Below are 18,330 nucleotides of genomic sequence, written 5' to 3' on the forward strand. Positions count from 1 at the left end.
TATTTTAAGATAAAACAGCAAAGCAGAAATAGTGAAGATGGGTCCAAACAAAACCAAAAAAAAGCCATTTTTAGATATCCCAGACACCAAATCCAGGCACCTCTCCAAACTGAGCCACGTAAACTCTTCCTGAGGAGCTGTGGTCTTCAGGCAGCTCCTACCGCTCCATCAGTAAAAATATTTTATAATTAAATACAGTAAAGAAGAATTGACATGGAATGGGAATATAAACATATTGCATTAAGAAAATTAAGTCTTTTAACAATAGAGCCAAGGGAGAATGGCTTGTGGCTGTGGACAGGCTGAGGGAAGACACTCAGGGGACAGGAGCTTTAGTGGTACAGAGCTGCTGGAGCACTGAGACGGGGTGTCCAGAGGAGAGAACTCATCTCTAAAAGACTCAGAAATTCCTGTGTCACTGCAAAGTTGTACCCTACCTGGTGAAGCTCATAACGCCTGATTTTATTGAGCATGAACTTGGTCCATCAGTGGTCTCTCTTCATCTCCATTTGCAAATGAACATCATTTCCAGCAAGCGCTTTTGGGTATCACACAGAGCTGGCCCCTTTAAAGGGGTAATTCTGTGAGCAGCAGAACCAAGAAAGTCTGCTCACGCCGGGCTCTGCGTGTTACAGGTCTCTCCCGTGGAGATTTGACATTGTCTGATAAAGACTAAACTTAAACTGCAATTTTTCCATCAATGGGGATGTTGATTAGCTTCAGTTACTCAGGCCTTTATTCATACAGGAGTAGCAACATCTCATAGCTTTGCAAATCAGTCAGGGACTGCTAAAAACTGTTTGAAGCAGGGAAAGAGAAAACTGGTACATGTACATGGGCATCTGGAAAGCTGAGCTATAACAGAGTCAGAAACATGCAGGATTATATACTTTTTTTTAATATATAGTGTTATTAGAAAACCAACTCGCTGTCACTATATTTTTGTAAAGCAGAAACTGGCTACTATTATGCTTTGCCATAATATACACATAAATAATAATGGCAACAAAAAGCAAATCCATCTGAGCAGAATTATTTCCCCAAAATCTGCATGTAAGCACAGTCCTTGAATACAGCTGTTGAACTGCTGGGGGATGAGGCAACACATGAATATATAAAAATACTAACATATAACATTCATATTCTTATTTAGTCTGTATGTCCTTCTCTGCAAAAACACAGTTCTCTGCATCAAGCTGTAAAAAGAAAAAAAAACTTGAAATTGTGACATGTGCTTGTTTAGAATTTTTACGCTGCCTTTTAAAACTGATTCAGTATTTCATAAAGAAGCCGTCTCAGTTGCAGGAGGGCAGGGTGCAGCAGCTTGCTCTTCCCTGCCCATCCTGAGAGTTGCTGCAATAGTGCAAAAATCTGCCCTGGGAGCAATGCAATGCAAAGAGGTCTTGCAAGCATTTATCTGATCATATATCCCACCACCCCAGTGCTCTTTCTATTATCCTGGATGCGCTACTGGGGCTTTTTAATTTATTTTGAACAAAGTTTTTAGCAGTTTTCTGTCAAGACCCATTACTGCTCACTGGCACAATAAACCAGGAAAGAGGAAAAACTAGCTTACCGTGCCTAATTGGAAAGACTTACAAAGTGCATTTAGGACATATTGCATATTTCATTGTTCCAGATCAAGTCCGATCAGATTGCAAAGCCAGAGCAAAAGTCACCCCTGCATGGCAGCACCGATGGCCCTAACCCCCGCCTTGTTTTATACACTGGTTGTCGGGTGCCTCCTGGTATTCATTTCTTTTATCCCAAGAAGCGGTTTTGCTCCCTGCTGCTTCCAGTATCATTCCAGCATCTCAGATCCAGCTGCATTGCTTTCCTGCCTCTTTCCTTAGCCTGTTCTTTGTCTCCAAAAGAAAGTGGCAAAGTTTCCCAACAAGTATTTTGGAGGGTTTATGTGCTCTGGGATAATGGCAGGAGATGAGCGGGGAAGGGGCCGGGTGACAGCCAGCTCCTCCGCAGCAGCTTTTGCTCTCAGCATCTGAGGGAGATCAGGCAAGGCAGACACATGGGGAGCAGAGATGGTGTCTGAGGGCTATTTTTATGCTTTTCTGGCTGTCACTGCAGTTTCAGATCATGGAGGCAAGGGGGGTCTGTCCATCACTAGCAGCAGCCCTTTTTCTTCTGGGGTGGCTTTGGTACCTCTGCTGCTTTATTTTTCAATTCATCTTCACGAACTTTGAGCAACCTGGGAGAAAAGGAAGCAAATTAGCCAGGTACTTCCTCCATATTTTGCATTGCTCTGCCGTTTGCCTTGACAAGCATCAGTAAAGGAGGCTCAGCATGGCTGAAAGGAGTTAGGAGCCTTCCAGCTCAGGCCTATTTGAGAACCATGGGCTCTGCTAAAAATGCTAACCGAAATCAAATCACAGACAGAATTTATTTCAGTCAACCCAGGGAGAAATCAGCAGCATCCTGAGAAGGGTTTTGTTAATCTCCTTGCAATGCTGACTACTCAGGAGACATCTTACCTTATCTCTGGCTCATCCCAGCATCCACATGCTGCTCCGAGTTTTCCCTGACATTTGGGCACATGGAGTCTCAAGTGACAGTTACACACCAGCATTTGGAGTTAAAAAAGCAGTAGGAAGCCCATTAAATTCAGGACAGCTGGCAAAATCCAAGCACATGCCTCACCTGATTAAGTTGACCATGGATTCCAAGACATTGTGGCCCGAGGCAGCACTACATTCGTAAAACATGAGCTGATGCTCCTGGAAGACAGTGAGCCCAAATAGAAATGTAATATTCTTGCATTGGAGTAGTTTAATGTGGGAGTAAATAGCCATGGGACAGTCACAGTCAAGGGGAAACAGGAGTGACTCAAGGAAACAAATAAGTCAGTAACCTATTTACTGGAATACAAGTGTGAAATCCAGGTTGTCTGGTAGCTACAACACCAACTTTTAATACCAAGGAAAAGGCCGACACTGCAGACAGAACGAGATGTGATGCCCTCTGGTTAATGGAGCGGATACGGAGACATAACTAGATGTTCCCAGGTCTTTTGTGCCTGCCAGTGACTAGTTTGCGAAAAAAAGCATCTAACCCCTTATCCTGCTGTCTCCATTTTTAAAACTGCTCAATGGATACTGGCCCAAATCCCATAAACTTTGAAATTAAGTCAGTAAAGGTAAGATTCTTCTCACCTAATTTTTATTAGCCATCTACATTTGAAGAGATTAATTGTACTTTAAACATTTCAGTCTCTTTAAAATAGGATAGAGCTTGGTGGTTTTATTATTTATAGGATGCTGGGAAGACATGTGACACTTCACAGCAAAGATAAAGAAACCTGAAAATGTTTTAATTTATAGATTCAGTTTCATAAACTGTTTTACTGGGGCAGCAAGGGGAAAGCAAGGCAAGGAAGGGTGAAAGATGGGTTCAGAGATCACTTTGCCAGCCACCAATGCACAAAAGGTAAGTTAAGGGCTTCCACCTTTCTTCAGGTCCTCAGGCTGGTGGCATCCATCCTCAGTGGTCCTTGCCCAACTTGGGTGGACAGCACGCTTTAGCAGGGCCTTGCACCTACCTTGGCCAAGCGTTCCCCCTCCTCTGTAGGGACCTTTCTGTCTTCAGCGCAGTCGGTTTTGTTCCCAAGAAGCAGAATAGCAACTCCGTCTTCTGCTCCTTCCTGGGCAATTAAAGAGGGGAGGATCAGGAGCGTGTCTGAATCTCCCTTGAATCACAGCCAGCCACACTGTCTAGGCACATCCTGGAGCACCGGGAAGGATGCCCACAGATTTGGGCTGATAACAAAACCTTAAATTCTTAAACAAGTTTAACAGCATTTAAGAATGGGATTTTTTCCCCCCCTTAAATCATCTGTCCTGGTCTATTAACAGGGCAGAGCACTGGATGAATTAGCCTTGTAGTGAATTCACTTTGTGTTCAACTTCAGGAACCATCCAGGAGATGCTCTGGCTGACATCTACAGGCACTGAGCAAGGTGACATCCTATTTTGTTCCAGCGTTTTTAAACGCTGACTTTGTACTTGACTGGAAATCTCTGACAAAAAGTTTTTAATAAGACACAAGTTGCCTCCCATTTCCCAGGACTCAAAGTGGACTATTCTTGATTTTAAAGCATTATCAAAATCACTTTCAACATTTTCCATTCCTCTTTTTGATTTTAAAAAAGTTGATCATTATCATAACGATGCTATCAACACATTACCCCAGGAAACACTGCAAAAATGTGAAAATTTTTGGTATCTGAATTTAAATCCTCCGAGGAAAATTGTTTTCTAACCAAAACAAAGCAGAATGCCCTTTACAAAGGGCTTGGTCACCCCCAGATGTCCATCCTTAACCAGTGGCAGAGGTCAGGTGGGGAAATGCTGAGCTCGGATTCACTGCCAGTTCCAAGACCTCGGGGACAGAATGAGGTTTTTCTACTTCACCCACCTGGATGCAGCTCAGCCAGTACCGCACGTCCGAGAAGGAGTACTCCGATGTGATATCGTACATCAGCACGACGCCATCTGCCTTCCGGAAGAACTGCTTGGTCATACTGTGGTACCTGTGTACATTTTAAATGGTCACCAATAAGGTCTAAGGAGCTTTTGCCTAGGAGCGATCTGAAATCCCAGTGGGAAAGCTGGAAACGCTTGTCTACAAAAAAAGCAAAACCCAGATTTTGCTCCTATCCTGATCACAGAGGCCATACAAACAGCCCGAGTGCTTATTTTTATCTTAATTACTTCCTTTATTATTCTTTATCAGATCACACACTGTACAGAGTCCCTTCTTAAACAACCCCTCCTTTGCTTAGCAAAGCCAAGAACATTCCTTTCCACTAAACTACCAGAAAAAAAAAAAAAAAAAGAAAACCACAGGTTGCTCTCCTTAGGCAGATAGCACCTCACCTTTCTTGACCGGCTGAGTCCCACAGGCGGAGAGCAAAGCGCTTGTTGTCCACAATGAGGTTTTTGACCTGATAATCCAGTCCTAGAAGACAAAAAAAAAGAGATATTTTGATACTGTAGAGTTCATCCTTGTGACAGAGGATGGATGGAGAAAGCACATGGTGCAGGTGTGGTCTGAGGCTGCAGCTTCAGTGCGCTGCTCTTAAGTGAACCTCCAGCTTTTAGATCTTTGATGGCTGGATTTTGGGAAGGTCTCTAGTCTCATGATGAGTAAAACCAGGTTGGTTAAAAGAGAAGAATATAGCTGAAAGGCAAAGCAGGGAAGAAAGCACCAGGGCCATTACTATTGATGCCCCCAGCGAGAGCAAGGAGGACCAGCATTGCCTGCTCAGGAGCATCCAGGCATGCGAAGTCGGTGGTCCTATTTGGTCCTTGGTGACAGGTTGTATAGCACATGGCGTGAGCTGTAACATGCATGTAATAATCACCAGAAGCTTGTGGGGTGGAGGAGAGGGGATTGTGAAGGTCACCCAAGCAGGTGCAGAGCCGTGCTGGAGAGTTGCTGGAGGAGACCTACCTACTGTGGCGGTGAGGTGTGGGTTGAAGGTGTCGGCGTGCAAGCGGTACAGGAATGATGTTTTGCCCACGTGGGAGTCCCCGACGAACAGCACGTTGTAGAGGTGGTCTGGCTCCAGGGAGGCTTCAGGAGAACCCCTTGGGGCAGGTCCTCCCCCATCTGCAGTCACAGCCCCTGGCTTTCCTGGGCTGGGCTCACCTTTCTGGCTCGTTTTCTGCCCAACTTCTTGCTTCTTCTCCCATTGATCAACATTAAGGTCTTCACTCTGTTCTCCCAAGTGTTGCTTTTGAGGCTGTACGCTGCTGTTGTCTGCATCCCTCAGTGACCTGTCTCCAAGGACCATCCCCAGCTGGTCATTCCCAGCATCTTCCTCCTGTTGGACCCTCATGTGAAGGGTTGATGCTGGCGGCATCTCTTGTTTTGGAGGTTCAGCAGGTCCAGCAGCTACCTGCTCTGTTTCCATCCCATGCAGTGGCTTCTCCTTCAGCTGCTGGGAAGCAGTGTGAAGCCTCACCTTATCTGCCTGTGCTGAGACCTGCTCCTGAAGCTCGCTTTGGACTGCCTGTCCCAAAGTGCCTAGCCGCCGCACATCTGGAATGAGAACATCCGTCTGCATGATCGTTTCCAACTTTAGAGTGCTGATTTGTAACGGCACCTCGAAGACCAGGGAGGCCAGCTCAAACGCTCCATCATCACGGCCCTGCTTTAGCCCTAGACCCTGAGTTTCAACTAAACTCACCCCCGCCTCCAGCCTCTCTCCCTGCACCACCTCCAGACCTTGAGCTCCATCCAGAAGTCTCCCCTCTGCAGCAGCTCTCTCTCCCTGTGGTAATTCCAGTGTCTGGGTGTCCTCCAGGATCTGCCCATGAGGACCAGTGAGTGCTCCCTGCTTTACTTCCAGACCAGGACCCTCAGCAGCAGCGGCACACTCAGGATAGGAAGCAGCCTCAAGTGGAGGGGACACACATCCACCAGCAGCTCCTTCCCACGTGTCTGCGGTGTGAGCTGCACACAGACCTGCCTCCAAACTAGGAGGCTGGCTCTGCTCCCCTTCCCACATCCCAGCCGCATCCAAGCGTGCCAGATCTGATTCTGTGCCCCCTGCTGAAGTTGATTTGAGCTCCTCTGCCTCTGTAAGCAGCAGCACATTTACATCGGTTCTCTGAATCTCCAATGTGTCTGGGATTACAGTCTCCTCAGGGGGCTGCATGCCTGCACCAGCCTCTTCTCCCTGCCCAACTCCTGCTCCCTGCAGATCAAGCACAGGCTCATGTGGCAGCCCATGCTCACCCTGCCCTTGTTCCCCATCCTCAGCCTCATCCCCAAGCTGCATGGCTCTTCTGGTCTTCCTGCCCCATGGGCCTTCTGGGCCAAGACCATCATGCAGCTGTGTGTCTGTCCAGGAGTCCTCTGCCTCCAATTCCACTAACTCCTGTTTATCATGTTTATCAACCTCGTCCAGGGGTTGCACATCTGCAGCCATGCTCCCTCCTTGCTCTGTCCCCCGGGAGCTGACCTCACTCCAGAGCTGCAGATCTGTCTCACTGCTCCCTCCTGGGGTCAGTTCGAGCTCATCCACCATTGCAAGCGGCTCCATGTTTGCATCACTGCTTTGAGCCTCCAGTGTGTCCAGGATAACAGCCTCCTCAGGGGGCTGCACACCTGCATCAGCCCCCTCTTCCTGCCCAACTCCTGCTCCTTGCGGATCAAGCACAGGCTCATGTGGCAGCCCATGCTCACCCTGCCCTTGTTCCCCATCCTCAGCCTCCACCCCAAGCTGCATGGCTGCATGGTCGCTCCCTCCCTGCAGGGTTTCTGGGCTGGCACCCCCATGCAGCTGCGTGTCTGTCCAGGAGTTCTCTGCCTCCACCATTTCCACTAACTCTGGTGTATCGACCTGATCCAGGGGTTGCACATCTGGAGCCAAGCTCCCTCCCTGCTCTGTCCCCGGGGACCTAACCTCACTTGGCAGCTGCAGATCTGCCTCCATGCTCCCTCCTGGGGTCAGTTCGAGCTCATCTGCCTCTGCAGGCTGCTGCACATTTGTATCAGTGCTTTGAACTTCCAGTGTGTCCAGGCTTTCACCCGACTCCCACGGTTCCACGCCTGCATCAGCCCCCTCTCCCTGCCCAACTCCTGCTCCTTGCGGACAAAGCACAGACTCATGTGGCAGCCCATGCTCACCCTGCCCTTGTCCCCCATCCTCAGCCTCATCCCCAAGCTGCATGGCTCTTCTGGTCTTCCTTCCCCATGGGCCTTCTGGGCCAAGACCATCATGCAGCTGTGTGTCTGTCCAGGAGTCCTCTGCCTCCAATTCCACTAATTCTGGTTTATCAACCCAGTCCAGGGGTTGCACATCTGGAGCCATGCTCCCTCCTTGCTCTGTCCCCAGGTAGCCAGCATCACCCAGGGGCTGCAGATCTGTCTCACTGCTCCCTCCTGGGGTCAGTTCGAGCTCATCCACCATTGCAAGCAGCTGCATGTTTGCATCACTGCTTTGAACCTCCAGTGTGTGCAGGATTACAGCCTCCTCAGGGGGCTGCACACCTGCATCAGCCCCTTCTCCACACCCGACTCCTGCTCCTTGCGGATCAAGCACAGGCTCATGCGGCAGCCCATGCTCACCCTGCCCTTGTCCCCCATCCTCAGCCTCCTCCACGAGATGTACAGCTGCATGGTCCTCCCCTCCCTGCAGGGTTTCTGGGCTGGCACCCCCATGCAGCTGCGTGTCTGTCCAGGAGTCCTCTGCCTCCACCATTTCCACTAACTCTGGTGTATCGACCTGATCCAGGGGTTGCACATCTGGAGCCAAGCTCCCTCCCTGCTTTGTCCCCGGGGACCTAACCTCACTTGGCAGCTGCAGATCTGCCTCCATGCTCCCTCCTGGGGTCAATCTGAGCTCATCCACCTCTGCAAGCAGCTGCACATTGGCATCAGTGCTCTGGTCCTCCAGCAAGTCCAGGCTTTCACCTGACTCCCACAGCTGCATGCCTGCATCAGCCCCCTCTCCCTGCCCAACTCCTGCTTCTTGCGGATCAAGCACAGACTCATGTGGCAGCCCATGTTCCCCCAGCCCTTGTCCCCCATCCTCAGCCTCCTCCACGAGCTGCACAGCTCTTCTGGTCTTCCTGCCCCGTGGGGCTTCTAGGCCAAGACCCCCATGAAGCCGCGTGTATACCCAGGAGTCCTCTGCCTCCAATTCCACTAACTCCTGTTTATCATGTTTATCAACCTGGTCCAGGGGATGCACATCTGGAGCCACACTCCCTCCTTGCTCTGTCCCCAGGGAGCTGACCTCACTCCAGAGCTGCAGATCTGCCTCACTGCTCCCTCCTGGGGTCAGTTCGAGCTCATCTGCCTCTGCAGGCTGCTGCACATTTGTATCAGTGCTTTGAACTTCCAGTGTGTCCAGGCTTTCACCCGACTCCCACGGTTCCACGCCTGCATCAGCCCCCTCTCCCTGCCCAACTCCTGCTCCTTGCGGACAAAGCACAGACTCATGTGGCAGCCCATGTTCCCCCAGCCCTTGTTCCCCATCCTCAGCCTCATCCCCAAGCTGCATGGCTGCACCGTCCTCCCCTCCCTGCAGGGTTTCTGGGCTGGCACCCCCACGAAGCTGCATCTCTGCCCAGGAGTCCTCTGCCTCCACCATTACCACTAACTCTGGTGTATCGACCTGATCCAGGGGTTGCACATCTGGAGCCATGCTCCCTCCCTGCTCTGTCCCTCGCGACCTAACCTCACTTGGCAGCCGCAGATCTGCCTCACTGCTCCCTCCTGGGGTCAATCTGAGCTCATCCACCTCTGCAAGCAGCTGCACATTGGCATCAGAGCTCTGAACCTCCAGCATGTCCAACAGTATAGCCTCCTCAGGGGACTGCACACCAGCAGCAGCCCCCTCTCCCTGCCTGATCGTCACTCCATGGGGGTAAAGCAAAGCCTCTTGTGGCAGCCCACACTCACCGTGTCTATGTTCCCCATCCTCAGCCTCCTCCAGTAGATGTATGGCTGCACAGTTGCCCCCTCCCTGGAGGGTTTCTGGGCTGGCACCTCCATGCAGCTGCGTGTCTGCCTGGGAGTCCTCTGTCTCCACCGTTTCCAGTGCCTGAGCCTTAACTGGGAACAGCCCACCCAGATCTGGGCTACCTGCAGGTGCTTCTGCTGGGGAATGACCCTCACCATGCACTGCAGCAGCATCCATTTCCTCCCCCAGCCCTAACTCTGGTTTATCAACCTCCTCCGGTGGTTGCACACCTGGAGCTATGCTCCCTCCCTGCTCTGTCCCCAGAGAGCCGGCCTCGCTCAGGGGCTGCAGAGCTGCCTTCACCTCTGCAAGCAGCTGCATGTTGGCATCGTTGCTCTGGGCCTCCAGCGGTTGCACATCTGTTCCCGCTCCACCTTCCTGCATGTCGGCGGGTGGCACAGCCGCCGGCAGCGGCACCTCTGCACCCACGCTCCCTCCCCATCCTGCCTCTCCCCTCGCAGACTCACCCTGCGGTTGCGGTTCTGCCTCCCTGGGTTGTGTTACCTCCACCTCCCCTTCCTCGGTCCTGGCTCTGCTGCTCCCTCCATGCTGAGCTGGGGCTGGCAGCACGTCAGCATCTAAGGTTTCTCCCTGGGGCTGCACCTCTGCACTGACATGCTCTTCGTCCAGCATCCCGGGGCCAGGAGCCACTGTCACCTCGGGGAGGACACCGTCCTTCTGGGCTGCTCCCATTCGTGCCTCAACCTGGGATGGTGGCTCTGGCTCCAGGTGCTCTCCTGGGTTTATTTCAAGTTTCTCTGAGAGCCCCGATGGCAGGTCAGCCTCTTCCCCCAGACCCATGTCCAGGGGCTGTGCATGCTCTCCTGGAGGCACAGCTGGGCCAAGCTCATCTGTAGCAAGCTGCCATCCCACTGCTAGTCCTGCCTCCCCAGGCTCAGGTGGCCCCAGACCTGTCTCCAGATTTTCTCCCTGGCTTAATGCCACCTCCTCAGCTTCTCCTGGGGGCTGTGCCTTTTCCCAACCTATTTTTTCCTGCATCCATCCTTCTCCCTCCACCTCTATCAGTGCCTGCTCTCCTCCCTCTGTGCTCTCTCCCAGTGCTTGTTGCAGATGCTGAGTCGCCTTTAGCATCAGCTCCTTCACACCAGTGCCCTTTCTCTGCAGGAATAACATCCTCCGTGCATCCTCTGAGCTCTCTCCCTGCTCTGCCCCTGGCTCCTGAGCCCTGCAGTGCCTGGCTCCCATGGACGCACCAGCCTGTGTCGTGTCCGGAGCACAAAGCTCAGCTGCGGCTGGTCCCTCTTTCAGGTCTCCTTCAAACAGCTCGTGAGCGACGTGGCTGGGGAGGGTCTCTTGCAGGACCCTGGGGGTTGTGCCATGGGCTGTGGCTGCCTCTGGCCCTGTTTGGGGCTCAGCATCATCCTGGGGGTGACAGACAGCGTCTGCCAGCACAGGGGTTGTACCCAGTGCCTGTGGCTTCAGCTGTTTGCTCAGAGCCGCTATTGCATCATTCATCTCTCTTAGCAAAGAGCTTTGGTTAGAAAAACGTTCCTCTTTGAGAAATTCTGGGAAGGGGTCCTCTTCCACGGAGCTCGCTCTCGGCGGGGCTCCCAAAAGGCTTATTTCTGCTGGCAGTATTTCCCACACCCTGGAAAGGGCACAAAATGGGGGGAGGTCAGTCCAGTTTCCAGGTCAGGCTGCAGCTCCCTCCCAACTGCTTGGGCTGGCACTGGGGGGGTCCGCTCCTCCACCACCTCGCCCTGTCCCTCTCCAACCCGACTCTATTTACCCTCTGAGTGTACTGAAGGTTCACATGGGTAGTGATGGGGACAGGGGAAAGGGGGATGCCCACCCAAGGAGACAGACCAGGGGCCATATCCTGCCCAGCAAGCTAGCATGCTTCTTCCCAGGCTCTGTGTTCACATTATCGGAGATGAAAAGGCAACTCTTGGCCAGGTACGGTGAGTGCCTGAGCCAAGGGAGCGATGCAGGATGGCAAGCCAGAGTAAGCAATCTGATCTCCAGGATGAGAGATGAGTGGGTGGAAAAAGAGCATTAAAAGGAGTTAATGTCACGTTCTGCCTCGAGACGGTGAAGGAGTTGGTGCTTAGCACTGGCTCGCAGATATCAAGGGCATGAGCTGAAGCAGCAGCTGTGACCGAGGACCTCTTACACTTGGTGGGTGCTCTTGACTTTGGGCTTGCCACTCTGGGACCCCAGCCTGGTCCGCATCTCGGAGCGGTACTTCTCACTCTTCTCCGGACTCATCTGCAGTAAACAGGGTGGGAAGAGGAGAGAGAAAAGTGCTTGGTGAAGGAGCATATCCACCTGAAATGATGCTGAGCTCTCTGGCAGAGAGACGTACCCACCCAAAATCTTGGGGGGTATCAGAAGTAACATGCTGCTACCCCCCCCTTCCCAAGCATCTGTATGGCACCATGCTGACCCAGTTGAGAGAGCTTTCAGGGGAGATATTGCCTCTGCTGCAGAAGCATCCTGTGCTTTTGGGGTCCCCAGCAGTCCCAAACTGAACAGCACAAGGCCCTGGAGCACGGACACCCCACCCCATCCCCACACACCCAGCTGCAGTACCTGTGGGGACGGGGGCATCTCTCCAGGCAGCTCTGCAGCCACTCTGTCCCTGCAAACACAGAGCACAGGGGTCAAAATGGCAATTGCATCCTCTTCACCACATCCATCCCTGCCCCAGGGTAGTCCCCAGCCCTGGAGGCAGCGATGGACTGGAGCAGAACAGCAAAACCCACAACCCTTGGATCAGTCCTTGTTGGGTCTTTCTGGGTGAAGGACATCCCCATCTCAGCTAGCACGGCCCTACAGGGACATGTTCAGTGCATGGTGCTGATAATCCTGGCTTTTTTTCTGATGCATTTCACACCAAGCCATGATTAATTTACACCGTGGAGACCACTGAAGCACAGCAATGGCCGAGACCTATCAAACTCATTCCCCATCCACTGCAAGGCCCAGGAGGAAACCTCGTAGGTGCAGAGGGAGATGCCGGTCTCTCAGCTACTCACCCAGGCTCCTCCACGTTCTCCCAAGCCACCGCAGCCCTCGCTGTCTGCAGGCGCCTGTGGGTCTGCTGGAGCTGCTGGTGGAGGTGCTGCAGGCGGTCCTCCAGCACCCGGTTGCTCTCCTCCAGCTGCTGGTTTTCAGTGCTGGTGGCTTGCCGCATGCTGCGGAGGCTGCGGCACCGCGTCTCCAGCTGTGGGATGGCAGCCAGGACACTCACACCCCGCCAGGACCCTCACACCCTGCCAGGACCCTCATGCAAACAAATTATGGATAACCATCTCCTCTAGACCCGGGGATGAATTTTTCCCCCTGAAGGTGGTGGGTAGGAAATTCAACTTGGGTCCTCTGGGGATGGAGGGGAGCACGGGGATGGGGGTGGCAAAGGTGGTAGTGATGGAGGTCCTATGTGACAACCCGCATCAAAGGCTGGTGGGGACAGACCAGGATCACCTGTATAACACCCTGTTTCTGCTATGGGCACAGCCCGGAGACCCTGTACACACGATGGGGGGCTGGGGCTTGGGGCCAGCTCACCTCCACCTGCGCCATGACCAAGCGCTGCACCTCCCTCTCGCTGGCATCCAGTGCTCGCTGCAGCTCCATGCTGTGCTGGTGGCTCCGGGCCACGCTCTGGGATAGCAACAAGGATGTTAGCACCCACTCACCCACCTGGGAGCTGCCACAGGGGTTTGAGGGTGCTGGGTCCGCTCCCAGGGTGGATGGCAAGGGGAGAGGAATAGCTGGTGACCCACCTGCTGCTCCAGCCGCTGCTGCTCCTGCTGAATCTGCTGCTCCAGGGCCTCACAGAGCTGCTGCACCTCCTTGTCATGCTCAGCCACACGCCTGCCGAAGATAGCACAGCCAGAGGGGTGGTCAGACCCTGCTGCAGTGGGTGCAGGTCCCTGGGACCCCACATTGCCCATGGGACCTGCAGGCTGCAGCTGGGTCAGCCCGGAGGGGTTCACCCAGCCGTGTCCAGCAGTCTGAGTCCGGCACTTTGCCATCCCGTGTGTGACTGTAGAGGGAGCCCGGCCCCAAACGTCAGCTCCCAGTGAAACCGCTGTTCTAGCCACTGATGGAGATGCTGAAAGCACCCAGATTTCTCCCTCCTTGGGTGCATCTCCACAGCTGGGGTGAGCAGGGGGTCCCATCCCTGTCCCCATCCTTCCCACCCCGTCCCTCTCCACTGCCCTGGGGTGACTCACTTGTTCAGGGTCGCCTTCAAAGCCTCCTTCTTGCTCCTGGCTTCTTGGATACGGTGCCTCATCTTGGCCAGAAAGTCCTCCAGGTTGCCCAGGAGTTGGGGTTCGTCCTCCCGGAGCTTCACCCAGAGCTGCCAGATCTCCTGTCTGCCGGGAGAGGGGTGTTTTGTGGTGAGCATCCCCCCAAACCCGGGCCAGCTATGGGATCCCAGGTCATTTAGCTCACACCGTTCAGGACACATGGTCCTGGGGGACAGCTGAGCATTGGGGTGACTGTGATCCTGTCCCCTGCTCCTGCGCTTGGGCCAAAGGCACCTCCAAACCATTTCTGTGCTCACTGCCTGCATGGGGATTAAATGAGGGGAATACCCTGCCCTGTCCCAAGCCTTTCCCCCTAGGGCAGCTCAGCCCCATCCTGCAGGACACCCATGGGTGTTAAACAGGGTGGCTTACTCGTCAGAGACGTTGTCCGTGCCCAGCTGCTCCATGAAGGCAGCAAAGTGTCTCTGCTCCTCACTGTTCGCCCCATCCAACGCTGGGCTGGGGAGGGCCAAGCGGACCCTCCGGGATGCCGTTTTCCGCCGGCGGTGGTTCCTGGTAGTTTTTTGGGAGCTCAGGAACTGCCCTGCCAACAGATACCCCAAACCCTCAGTGCCCAGCCAGGGCGGCAGCAAAGCCCAAACCCCGACACTTCCCACCCCATGGCTTCGACAAGCCGCTTCAGCACAATAGGACCCCTCACCATGCCAGCCATAGGCTGAGACCCGGGCATGGGGACGCTTTTTGGGCCATCGTATGCCACCCAGCAAGGGGAGTGTTTCAGGTTCCCCCGCCGGGGCCATGTCCAGGATCAGCCCAGGCTGCTTGGAGGCAGCGTGCTGGCACTTACAGAGCCCGGCAGTGAACTCCTCGGTGCTTAACTGCCCGGTGCCGGCAGCATCCAGCCCATCAAAGATGAGCTCCAGCTCCTCTGTGCTGCATGGGAAATCTTCCTCCTGCAATTTCTAAGAACAAAGCAAATCAGGGGAAACACCTACCCATCATCCAGGCTCCAGCCACCACGGCAGCGTTTGACACGAGACGATATCCCCATCCCTTACCTGCATGTCTGAGCGGGTGATGAACCCCGCCTGGTCCTTGTCCTGCTTCCTAAAGAAGTCCTGCATTCTCTGCACCATTTCGGATGCCCACGGCGGCTCCTCGCTGGGGCTGGGAGCTGCTGCCGGTGCCTCACCGGAGCCCTCCTGCAGCTGCCTTCGCCGGCTGGAGCCCATACGTCGGCCCTTGGTGGCCGCCCGGCGCTCTGCCATGGCTCCTGGCTCAGTCCTGTTGAGGGGGAAAACAGCGGGTGCTGAGCCTCAGCCAGCTCTCTCCTTGCCGGAGACCTTTGCTCTGGTGTGATGGGAGATGGCGGAGCGGGACTGAGCTGGACATTCATTTTGGCTGGTGTAAAGGGCCCCCGGGTTTGGCAATAGGAAGGGAGGCACTTATCTCTGATTGCACGGCATAAACGGAGCCTCGACCCACAGCAAGCGTCAGCCGTCCCCACCAGCTTCAAGCCCAGCACCCACTGGGTGAACGGCTTCTCCTGCCACCGGTCAAGCACCCATCCCAAATCTGTCCATGCTCTGCCCTGGCTGTGGAGGATGCACAGGGCACCAGCACAGCTCAAGGGTCACCGGGGAGGTGACACAGCCAAGAGGTGACACCAGCAAAGGACCAGCCAGGGTGATGCTGGAGATCTGGGCAAAATGTGCTGGCTCCACCTGCTTTCTTGGAACTCAGCAGCAGCTTTTAAAATTCCTCCCCCAGCTTTCACAGCCGTGAGTCACCTCCGGGGAGAGCTGTGTGAGACCTCGGGGAGGTTTCCATCATGCCTGCGCGCTCGCCCCAGCATGTGGGGTCTGAGCTTGGGACCCCCCCTCCTCCCACTCCCCTCTCCCCATCCTGGATGGGTGGCAACATCACCAGCAGCTACTGCACCATCACCGTGAGGGGCTGTTCTCTGCACGAGAAAGCTGAAAAAATGAGCGGAGGAAGCCATGGCCACAGAGAGAGGCTGATGGAGAGCGAGGGCCATGCTTGAGGCACCTGATGGTCACAGCCTGGCTTTCTGTTCCCGGCCCAGGGACCCCCGTCCCAGCTACTCCAGCCCTCTGCCCCTTTCCTTCTGCAACATGAACAGCGATTCTGCTAAATCCTGGGGTACACCAGAAACGTGGGAACAGAGCCCAAAAACATCCCCATCCCCTTGAAGCGCAACACTTGCAAGCGCTATCCAGTAGCAATACGTGGACACGAGGGGGTTCTGAGGAGTCACTGGAGCCCCACGGGACACCCCGCAAGCCAGGGACAGAAACCAGGTGCCTTTATGGTGGTCCCAGCCTCTAAGACAGCAGAAGCAGGAGCTCAGCGGGGGGCAGATGGGGTTGGTTAAGGCATTGAAAAGCCCCCAGTTACCTGCCCCAGCCTCAAGGGGCTGAGCTGAGCCCACCACACAAAGGAGGTGCAGAACAAGAAGGGGGGCTGGGCTGGGAACCACGCACCTCCCAATCCTGGCTGAGCAGGGACCCCCCCCCCCGTCACAGCATCAGTGACTCCTGACGACCTGACTCCCCTCCAAAACACCCCACGATACTCCCAGCCATCAGAAAAGGGCCCCTAGCCTCAGTCCCCCCACTGGCAGCCAGAAAAAGCCTCCCCAGCTCACCGACAGTGAGAAAACCCCCTTATTTTCCTTGCTTTTCTATTTTTCAAGGCGACGCATGAGCTATCCCCAGAGCACCAAAGCTTACCTTACCTGTGTGCCCAGAGGGACCCTCAGTTTTGGGGTGCACAGGACAGAGAGGCTCCCCAGGCTGGGAGGGATGCTGGTCCTGTGGTCCTGTGCTGACGGTGTTTGACCTGCCAGGCGCCCGAGCTCTCATTTTCTCTCTTACTCAAGGCGGCTTTCCGTTTTTGGGTTACACTCAACTGCCGGTGCTCACATGTTTCCTGTTTGCCGCATTGCAAACAGGGTGTGAGAAGGGCCCGTCCGGAGGGTCACTGTTCCCCCAAGCTCCCCCCAGATCCCAAAGCAAGGGCACTGCAGGTGTCATCGGGAACCACAGCAGAAGTCCCCATCCTTTCCTTGTTTGCAATAGTCCAGTCAATACTGGAAGGTGTTTGGGGCAGGAGAAAAGCATCAGAGAAACAGTAAATGTTATTTTAAGAGTCTGAATAGCCCAAACTACAAGACTATATATAACCCACAGATTATAACATCCTACCAGAGACAAAACAAACCCACAACCCTTGCCGCGGAAGGTCTTTGGCCCCAGAATTTGGAGATCTCCCCCACTGTGCTACTCACACTGACGTATTTTTCAAGGGTCCTGCATGAATTATTAAACCAGCTTTAAAGTCAGCACCAAACCCACTGACTGCCTGCGGTCTGCACCCACTCTGGTTTGCAAGGGAACAGGGGAATTAGATGGGTTACGTGCATTTTTGCTTCATTTTAACTGCAAATGGGAAGAGATCCCGAGCAAGGGGAAACACTATTATCTTCAAGTTATAACTAGAATTAACACCCACTGGCTCACAGCACGGGTCTGAGCCTGGGCACTGCCTGTCTCTCCCCACCCAAGCTGGTTAAATCACTTGCAGGGAACCGGCTGCGCAGGTGCCCTTCCCCATCACACCCACCCAGTCACGGCCCAGCCCTGCTCGTTTGCCATTTAACCCAAGGAAGCAGCAGCCAGCTCAGGTGCAATAACTCCTCTTGGACATCTGTAGACCAGTTCAAGGCTCAACTGTTTTTTTCTCTCCACTCTCCGAGCAAAGCTGGTGTCTGTTACCCCAGATTGAAGTAACCCCAAGGCCAGGCTGGGGTGCTCAGCTTACAAAAACCACCTCTGAGCTCAGGTGTGTCACAGCTTCTTACAATCCTTGGGGCTGTTCACCTGCTGCAGAAAGACAACTGAATTTTGGCTTTGTTTTCCCTGAGAATGCTTTTTTGGGGAAAACCCTAAATATCCCTGGGAGAGCGCACTGAAAGTGCAAGGTTTCCATCTGTCCCTCAGCTGCTGGAAGCCCATCACCGTTTTGTGTCCCCAAAGCTGGGGGGACACAGTCCTCCCGCACCCAGGAGAGGTGGTGTGGGGCTGGGGTCTGCCAGGGGGGTGCAAAACTCAAGCCCAGGTCCCAAACTCCCTCTTACACGGTAGAGTCAGCCCGTGGCTGTCCTCAGAGCCCCACAAACAGGGACAAGGGGGTATTTGCTGATTTATTTCTTGCTTCCTCCATTATCGCCACTCCTGACAAACAGGAGGTGACAGTAGAGGGGAGCAGCTGGCAGCAGCCAAGGGGGCTGGAAGGACTGATGTAAGGGGAAAGATTAAAAGGGCTGTAACTGTAGGGCTTGATTCAGCAGCAGCTAAAAGGCTGCATGATAGTGCTCTGCAAGCATTTCAAGGGGCATCAGCACGCACAGGTGTCACCCAACACTACGGGGACAGGCAGAAGCTTTAGGGATCCTCAGCTGAACACCACCACAAGGTTGTTGTTACCATCAAAACTTTATTTTCACCTGGATCCTCTGCAAATCAGGTCATTTATCACATTAACCATAACTTCAGCTCACAGTCCACATACAGGTCT

General features: G+C 53.9%; 1 protein-coding gene across 4 annotated transcripts; it reads right to left on the minus strand.

The window, feature by feature from the left end:
• Positions 1-877: 877 nt before the first annotated feature.
• On the minus strand, positions 878-16,738 carry RAB44 (RAB44, member RAS oncogene family). 4 transcript variants are annotated; one of them, XM_049832575.1, is made up of 17 exons: positions 16,490-16,737; positions 14,790-15,015; positions 14,579-14,693; positions 14,143-14,314; positions 13,693-13,836; positions 13,240-13,330; positions 13,022-13,117; positions 12,490-12,677; positions 12,044-12,092; positions 11,625-11,719; positions 8,375-11,099; positions 5,467-7,489; positions 4,890-4,971; positions 4,429-4,543; positions 3,554-3,655; positions 2,656-2,732; positions 878-2,206 (listed from the first exon to the last, which is right to left on the minus strand). In XM_049832575.1, the coding sequence occupies exons 2-17, from the start codon at positions 14,997-14,999 to the stop codon at positions 2,122-2,124; spliced, it is 6,369 nt and encodes a 2,122-aa protein (XP_049688532.1). In that variant the 5' UTR covers positions 15,000-15,015; positions 16,490-16,737; the 3' UTR covers positions 878-2,121. The 4 variants fall into 4 exon arrangements, with proteins under 4 accessions (XP_049688532.1, XP_049688533.1, XP_049688530.1 ...); XM_049832576.1 differs by having other exon boundaries at positions 5,467-6,057; positions 9,430-11,099; positions 16,490-16,736; XM_049832573.1 differs by having other exon boundaries at positions 5,467-11,099; positions 16,490-16,738.
• Positions 16,739-18,330: the final 1,592 nt, after the last annotated feature.

The sequence above is a fragment of the Accipiter gentilis genome, chromosome 29 (assembly GCF_929443795.1).
Source record: "Accipiter gentilis chromosome 29, bAccGen1.1, whole genome shotgun sequence".
Classification (NCBI taxonomy): domain Eukaryota; kingdom Metazoa; phylum Chordata; class Aves; order Accipitriformes; family Accipitridae; genus Astur; species Astur gentilis.

Coding starts and splice junctions, on each gene's coding strand:
- RAB44 (XM_049832573.1), bottom strand. CDS start 14,999: ATGGCAGAGCGCCGGGCGGCCACCAAGGGCCGACGTATGGGCTCCAGC. Junction 14,694..14,789: donor TCACCCGCTCAGACATGCAG/GTAAGGGATGGG, acceptor CTTTGTTCTTAG/AAATTGCAGGAGGAAGATTT. Junction 11,100..11,624: donor GTCAAGAGCACCCACCAAGT/GTAAGAGGTCCT, acceptor TGCCCTTTCCAG/GGTGTGGGAAATACTGCCAG.